Source organism: Triticum aestivum, chromosome 7B (assembly GCF_018294505.1).
Source record: "Triticum aestivum cultivar Chinese Spring chromosome 7B, IWGSC CS RefSeq v2.1, whole genome shotgun sequence".
Classification (NCBI taxonomy): Eukaryota; Viridiplantae; Streptophyta; class Magnoliopsida; order Poales; family Poaceae; genus Triticum; species Triticum aestivum.
In genome coordinates, this window is record NC_057813.1 from 483,923,966 (window position 1) to 483,932,654 (window position 8,689).

The following is an 8,689-nucleotide window of genomic DNA, read 5'->3' on the forward strand; positions in this document are numbered from 1 at the left end:
GGCTTACTTGTTTGCCCGGCATCATCTGTATCCCTATGTGGTTGAACGTTTAATAAAAGATGCAATTTGGTAAAAAAACGCATTTCAATATTTGTCAAAGTTGCTCTGTCTACATTTGCATAAAACACCCTGAGATGAGATAAATTACAATCGCAGCCCTTTTTTTTGAATTATTACAATCGCAGCCTTGGAGATGCCAAGCAAGTAAAGACGCGCACTTTCCTGAAAAAAAAAAAACAAGTAGAGACGCGCACCGCGCTGCTGTTCTGGGGAATCCATGGGAGCGGCAACGGCGAGCTCGGTGGTAGGATCTAGGGCCGAATTCGGGTCCCGCCCAGGGCTCGCGAGGCCTTGGCTCAGACCCATCGGCGGCGGCGGCGGTCCTCATACCCCTCTCTCGTTTCGCCATCTGCCATGGCCGACCTCGCGCCTCGTCCGCAGCAGAGCAGCCCGGACGTGGAGCGTCGTCGCCGCCGCAAATCCTCACCAGCAGCAGGTCGGAGTGAAAGGAGGGGAGGCGATGGAGCCCGAGAGGGGGAGCCCCAGTGAGGTGCTTGTTCTTCCTTCCCCTCCTTCCTGTTACGATTTGTCCGTGACGGCGGCGAGCCCCATCCCTCATGCGGCGGATCTGCATCGCAGGTGAAGGAGGAGATTGCGAGGTGCTACGAGCTCGTCCGCCGCCTAGGTCGGGGCGCCGTCTACCTCGGCTCCTCCAGGGTGCCGGCCGCGCACCCCCACTACCACCAGACCGCCCAACTCGCGGCGGAGATAGCCAAGCTGCTGGGCTGCACCACATGGACGGGCGCCGGCCCCGGCCTCATGGATGCTGCCATCCAGGGCGCCCTCGAGGCAGGCAAGCCGGTCGGCGGCTTCAAGATCGGCAAGGAGGCCGGTGAATGGACAGCCTCGAACTTCCACCCTTACCTGCCCTCGGAGACTTACCTCACCTGCAGGTTCTTCTCGGCAAGGAAGCACGGCTTGGTGGATGCTGTAGTGCGCAACAGCTCCGCTGATAAAACCGCCATCGTCGCATTGCCCGGCGGCATTGGGACGCTGGATGAGCTTTTTGAGATCATGGCGCTGGTTCAGCTGGAGAGGATCGGGTCGGCGCTACCGGTCCCGTTCTTGCTGATGAATTATGACTCTTACTACTCCAAACTGCTGGAGTTTCTGAATGACTGCGAGGACTGGGGCACAGTTGCACCAGGGGAAGTGGCATCGCTGTGGAAGATTTGCAGTGGGAACCATGAAGCCTTGGAGTACTTGGCACAGTTCTACGATGTGCCTACCGGGGAAAGGAATTATGGCATATCATCACCGCCGTCGAAGGAAGACAGGGTTCCTTCCTACACCGTCAGGAGATGACACAAGCTCTTCTCAAGAATGTTCTCTCTTCTTTTTTCCCCTTTTGCAAAATATCATCATTCAATAATTCTCATTCTGTTTTGGGAATGTCAGCAATTTTATGGATAGTATTGATTTGTTTTGTTACATGCATTTTCCATCCGTTGAATTAGTGATGCAGGGATGGGTGCAACAACAAAAAGAGAGCCTCTTTTCCATTTTACAAGGATTAAGATCACATCAAGGAAATATGTGCACTACTTATGTGCACTACTAATTACGAGTACTAAGCTTGATAAAATAATACAAGTGCCATCACCCTTTGGCCTCCTATTTTTCATTGACTTGTGTGTATCTATCAGACAGTGCCTTAGAAACCGTAACAAAGCAAAGCACATCTAAGTACTCCCTCCGTTTCAAATTACTCGTCGTGGTTTTAGTTCAAATTTAAACTAAAACCACGACGACTAATTTGGAACGGAGGGAGTATATGGAATAAGATGCACTCTAAGAAGTCTCAAGTTCCCATTCAGTTGCTTCAACGGTCGTTCAAATAGACAACCTTCTCACGTGATTTAATCAATCGGTTTTACTAGTTTAATCACCATGTAAGGTGCCGGTGGTCTCATAACAGTAGAAGTCTGAAACAGGTTAAGCCATGTTTGATCCTCTCTGCCAAGACGCCAAAAGGCCCCTCAGAATGTTTCACCTTGTACAGGTGCTAAGCCTTTCACATAGGCAAAAAATTTGATGTGGCAAGTTATTTAAGAGGAGAGAGATGAGTGTGGTGACCCCAGGAAGAAACAGTGCTAAACACGTGAATCTAGGCAAAACATTTAAAGGAAGGAAGCCCACCAATACATGAAGCTTTAGTTGCTAAATCATTAAATGAAGTAAGCTTAGCAACCATAAGCTAAGCACCTATGCATTGGTGAGTATAGTTGCTAAGCTATTTAATGTGCTTAGCACCTCATCTAAGCACCCATGCATTGGCAGCAGCCGAATACGGAGAACGGTAGAGCCTTTCTTTGGTACTCCCTCCGTACTCCCTCCATTGGCATGTTAGGAAGCCTCGACTGTATGCACTGGCATTGGGAGAAATGTCCCACGTCATGAAGGGGGCAATTCACCAGCGGGTATAAAGGTGGCCCTACTCTTATCTTGAGGCGGTTGCTTCTCAGGATCTTTGGATATGGCATGCTTTTTTTGGTGTTGCCGGATCCAACAACAACATTAACGTGCTTAGTCAATCGACACTGTTCACTGAGCAACTAAAAGGGCAAGCTCCTCGAGTGAACTATAGTGTCAATGAGAAGGAATATCAACTTGGTTATTACCTTGTAGATGGAATATACCTTGAATGGGCCGCATTCGTGAAGTCAATACCGATGGCTCAAACGGCAAAGCACAAATTGTTCGCTGAATATCAAGAAGGAGCAAGGGAGGACATGGAACGTGCATTTGGTGTGCTCCAATCATGATGGTCTATTTTACGGCGTCCGGCACGTTTATATGACCGGGGCGATCTCCATCATGTCATGTTAGCTTGCATCATTATGCACAACATGATAGTCGAGGATGAGAAAGAAGAGGCAAGCAATATTCTTGATTTGAATGAGGAAGCGGGCTCATCGATTGTCCTTCCATCGGTATTTACTCACGGTGACATGCCAGAATTTGCGGAGGTACTTGAAAGAGATGCTAGAATTCGTGATCGTCCGACGCATAGGGCTCTAAAAAATGATTTGATTGAGCATATTTGGAAAAAGTTTGGGCGATGGTAGATTATTTTCGAGTCATGATCCATGTAATGCTCAGTATGATTTATATATTTTAATATTGGCACTTTATTATATATTCTGGACCCATTCAATTTTATGTCTATGTATTTATCCATGTGTATCTCCGAACAATATTTCATATTGATGCTTGCCACAAATAGATCACAAAGTTGAAGTACTACTATAGATCCCACAAAACAATAAATGAAGCCCTCTATGTTATCACACCTATGATACTATCCACCATGAAGGTAGTAACAAAGACTAGTATCATATGCATAATACTAATCTATGTTACTCCCCACTATGGCCAGCCTAATGTAGTCACACACGCTTTTCGAGATTTAAGTTTGGTCATAAATTTAACCAATGAAATGCGGGTTATGTTTCATAAAAATGATACTTCCTCCATTTACTTATACAAGGCCACTATGGAATATACATTTTGCATCTATACAAGGCCACCAACAGTAGTCGAGGCAAAATTAATAATATTTTCTCGTGCTAGCAACCTGTTTAATACTTGCATGCATGCAGTCATAATGACAGTCAACTTTTTCCTCCACTCAGTTTCCTTGCATGCATGCATCATATTAATGATCCCGGTAAACGAAAAGAAAAGCTGATTTGCAAAGCAGACATTAAATTTTACATTAGTACCTGTAATCTGAGTTTGTGGTCTTGTATATAAAAATGGAGGGAGTACCATTTAATTTGTATTCAAAAGAAGTTTTCAATGGTATAATTTTTCAGTAACGTGTATTATTGGTCTAATTTATGATCAAACTTAAATCTCGAAAAGCGTGTGCGCACTAAATTATGAAATGAAGGGTCAATCTGATTGAAAGTTTACACAGTCAAAGAGAACCAAGAAATTTGATTTTGTTCTTCATGCTTGGTTAATCATTGTAACAGTAATTTTGAAGGACATAAGATTCATCTTGTAAAAATAAGATTGACCGTAACCAAGAGACAAGAAATTACCACAAAAGAAGGGGACGCGATCTAGCATATGCTCCCTAATGAACAACAAATTCGAAATAAAGAGTAAATAAATTTTAAAATTCGGTTTTTTTCTCTAGATGTTCATGTTAGTGTAGCAAGTGTGTTTGACATTTTTCATGCGATACGGGATAGCAGTGCTTCGGCGGTGAAAAAAAAAACAAAATTAAATGTAACATTTGGAGGTAACATTTGGCGTTTGACTTGTTTTTTTGCACAGGTAAAAATGCTTGTTTTTCTCCTGAAAATGTATAGGTAGCATTTGAGTGTGACGATGAACATATTTACTTTTTATTTCAAAAAAAAATTGACATTTGCAAATAACATTTTTAGCACATTGCTCCGTAGAGCCAAAATGGATTTCCGAAATTAAGGCATGTAACATTGGATGCAAACCTGTAATTTTTTTCTGTAGAACTTTATTTTGGTACAAGTTTTATAATTTTTGACAAGAGAGTTTAATCCATCAAGATATAAAAAATTTATGACAAGAGAGTTTAAGCCATCAAGATATAAAAAAATTATACAAATAATGGACGGCACATAGAAGCAAGCTTATATGAAGAATGGGCAAGACAAATAGCAAAAACAAAAAAGAATGGACAAGAGAAGTAGCAACAGATAAATCGAAGCAAGTACTTGCCACCATAGTTTTTCCCTCTTGCATCGTTTTAGTTGTAATGTTTCAGCGGCAATTTCCATCTTCAGAACCTTACAAACAGCCATATACTTTTTGGGCTGAGAAGTATTAACCTTTATGGCAAACTCTTTTTTAATACTCTCCATAAAGAAATATAAGAGCGTTTAGATCACGCTCTTATATAAGTGTCATTCTGAAGTTATCCGAAAAGTGTCACTCACGACCTTCTTTCGATTCTCCCTATCAAAGGAAGTGAACTGTTCCTTGGATGCACGATGATCAACGCAAAAGTGATGTTACCTGATTGTCGGAGTGATGTTACGATGATCACGCTCTTGTAACGCAAAATTATAATAGCATAAACAATGAAACTGTAGAGCAAATAAAAAAGTGATGTTACCTACTCCTTGTGCAGGCAGACCTCTGCCGGAGTGCTCAACTAAGTCGTGTTGTTCATCTCACAAGCGAGCATCGTTTGACCAAAGACAACAGGCATCATGTCCACTGAATGCTAGTAGGATATGATTAACTGAGGGCTTGTTTAGCATCGCAATGTCGTCCACTACAGGCAGGGCTAATAAGGTTGGTCTTCCGCCCCGCAGAAAAAGAGAAAAAAACGTTGGTCTTCCTTCTCATTTATTCTTAGTTTTTTTAGCATCATCTTTTTTCTTGGCAAACTTTTTTTCTTCGCAAACATAACGCTGATTGTGGGATATCCTCTTTAGTTGCCGGCCTCTTGGGCTATAAGAAAGCCCAGACTATGGGGCTCCCGATCTGTCGGCAGGCTCAGGTTTCGGTTCTGAAAAAATAAAAGTTTTGGTTGCTCCTGTGCATACTTTTAGTCCCACATCGCTTCAGGAAAGGAAAATGAGCTGCTTATATACCGGCCCAAGGACGTTGTTGGCACCACGTGGGACATGTGGTTAGCAAACTCAAAATTCACATAGAATTGATATTTGTCTATGCATGCTTGTTCCGGCCGTGTAACTTGGTCGTCTCATTACATGCCTGCTACCACTTCGATATGGAGTGCGTGCATTTTTTATTTGCACGTCTGTTTATTTTATTTTCTTCGGAAAAATACGGAAAAATATGTGCATGGATGCTGGGCTATGTGGTGAGAGCAAGCCAGGCCAAGCGGTGGGGCTGTGCGGCCCGTCGGTGTGGCAGCGGCAAGGTTGCGCGTGTGGAGTTTCAGACGGTTGCAACCCATCAAAATTACTCCGGTAAACTAAAGTTAAACGGAGAAGGTGATTTTACGGGATGCCCTATTTTTTTTGAGATTTAGGGGGTGTTTGGTTTAGGGACTTTCTAGTCTCAGAGACTAGAAAAAGTCCCTAGAAACCAAACGGGAGGGACTTTTTCTACAGGGACTAGAAAAAAACTCTACTGGAGAGTCTTTTTTGATTAGTCCATGTGATTAGAAAAAGTCTTAGGACTTCTAAACCAAACACCCCCTTAGAGCTGTCAGAGCAACTCCAACATAGAGCCCAAATAAACGCGAACCATTTTTCCCGAAAACCTAGCCTCTCTCTGGCGGCGGCCGTGGCGACTAGGGTTTCGAGGGAAATCTTCTTCACTCGTCGGAGTTAACCGGCGGGGTGAATGCAGGCGACCAGGGGGGCGATGGTGGCGGCTGCTGCTATCGGCGGAAGCCAGCCAGGCGCAGGTTCTCAGTCAGTGAGATCGGCTAGATCCCAGTTGGAAGAAGCTCTAGGCAAGTTGGACATCTCCGTGGAGGAAGCAACGCAGCTGGTGATTGATGATCGGGACGAGGAGGGGCCGACGAAGTGGTTATTGGCAGGGAAGGTACTTTACTGCAACCAATTTCACATCAAGACAATGACCAATGCCCTTCGGCCGGCATGGGGAAACCCTAAAGGCCTCCAGTTCAAGTCAGTTGGGGTGAACATGTTTGTGGCTGAACTTGAGTCACAATGCGACAGAGATCGTGTATGGGGGGGCGTACCCATGGCACATAAACAAGAACGCAGTTGTAGAAGGGAAAGAATAGGCTGTGCAACACAAATGCATTGATCGGTGCACCAGGCACGTATATATATGAGTACAGAAGGGGCCACAACCTCAACTATATAGAGGAACTAGGAGGTGGGCCCAATACACAATATACACGTACACAATATATTCAACACCCCCCGCAGTCGAAGCGGCGCCGGAGACGCAGAGACTGGAACGAAACTCCTCGAAGGTGGAAGTCGGCAGTCCCTTAGTCATCACATCGGCGAACTGTTGTGCAGTCGGAACATGGAGGACCCGAATACGTCCAAGAGCCACCTGCTCGCGCACAAACTGAATGTCCAGCTCAATGTGCTTAGTCCGACGATGATGAACAGGGTTGGCGGAAAGGTACACCGCAGAAACGTTGTCACAGTAGACAACCGTAGCCTAGGAGACGTCATGATGCAACTCCTGAAGTAACTGTCGTAGCCAGGTGCACTCGGCGACGGCGTTAGCCACAACTCGGTACTCAGCCTCCGCGCTAGAGCGCGAAACCGTAGGTTGTCGCTTGGACGTGTTGGGGAACGTAGTAATTTCAAAAAAATTCCTACGCACACACAAGATCATGATGATGCATAGCAACGAGAGGGGGGAGTATTGTCCATGTACCCTCGTAGACCATAAGCGGAAGCATTATGACAACGCGGTTGATGTAGTCGTATGTCTTCACGATCCGACCGATCCAAGTACCGAACGTATGGCACCTCCGAGTTCAGCACACGTTTAGCTCGATGACGATCCCCGGACTCCGATCCAGCAAAGTGTCGGGGATGAGTTCCGTCAGCACGACGGCATGGTGACGGTGATGATGTTATACCGATGCAGGGCTTCGCCTAAGCACCGCTACGATATGACCGAGGTGGAATATGGTGGAGGGGGGCACCGCACACGGCTAAGGAACGATCACGAAGATCAAATTGTGTGTCATGGGGTGCCCCTGCCCCCGTATATAAAGGAGCAAGGGGGGAGGAGGCCGGCCCTAGGAGGGGGCGCGCCAAGTGTGGAGTCCTACTAGGACTCCCTAGTCCTAGTAGGATTCCACCTCCCTTGTTGGAGTAGGAGAAGGGGAAAGAGGGGGAGAGGAAGAAGGAAAGGGGGGCTACGCCCCTTGTCCAATTCGGACCAGAGGGGGGCGCAGGCCTCCTTCCTTTTGGCCTCTCTCCTCTATTCCCGTATGGCCCAATAAGGCCCATATACTCCCCGGCGAATTCCCGTAACTCTCCGGTACTCCGAAAAATACCCGAATCACTCGGAACCTTTCCGAACTCCGAATATAGTCATCCAATATATCGATCTTTACGTCTCGACCATTTCGAGACTCCTCGTCATGTCCCCGATCTCATCCGGGACTCCGAACTCCTTCGGTACATCAAAACTCATAAACTCATAATATAACTGTCATCGAAACCTTAAGCGTGCGGACCCTACGGGTTCGAGAACTATGTAGACATGACCTAGAACTATTCTCGGTCAATAACTAATAGCGAACCTGGATGCCCATATTGGCTCCTACATATTCTACGAAGATCTTTATCGGTCAAACCGCATAACAACATACATTGTTCCCTTTGTCATCGGTATGTTACTTGCCCGAGATTCGATCGTCGGTATCCAATACCTAGTTCAATCTCGTTACCGGCAAGTCTCTTTACTCGTTACGTAATGCATCATTCCGTAACTAACTCATTAGCTACATTGCTTGCAAGGCTTATAGTGATGTGCATTACCGAGAGGGCCCAGAGATACCTCTCCGACAATCGGAGTGACAAAACCTAATCTCGAAATACGCCAACTCAACATGTACCTTTGGAGACACCTGTAGTACTCCTTTATAATCACCCAGTTACATTGTGACGTTTGGTAGCACCCAAAGTGTTCCTCAGGTAAACGGGAGTTGCATAAT

At 45.6% G+C, this 8,689-nt stretch overlaps 1 protein-coding gene across 1 annotated transcript; it reads left to right on the forward strand.

Annotated features, from left to right (window-relative positions):
* Window positions 1–213: 213 nt before the first annotated feature.
* Window positions 214–1,497, forward strand: LOC123157422 (probable cytokinin riboside 5'-monophosphate phosphoribohydrolase LOGL5). The gene is made up of 2 exons (XM_044575698.1): window positions 214–550; window positions 640–1,497. Exons 1-2 carry the CDS (start codon window positions 278–280, stop codon window positions 1,363–1,365), a joined length of 999 nt encoding a protein of 332 aa, XP_044431633.1. The 5' UTR covers window positions 214–277; the 3' UTR covers window positions 1,366–1,497.
* The last annotated feature ends 7,192 nt before the right edge of the window (window positions 1,498–8,689 follow it).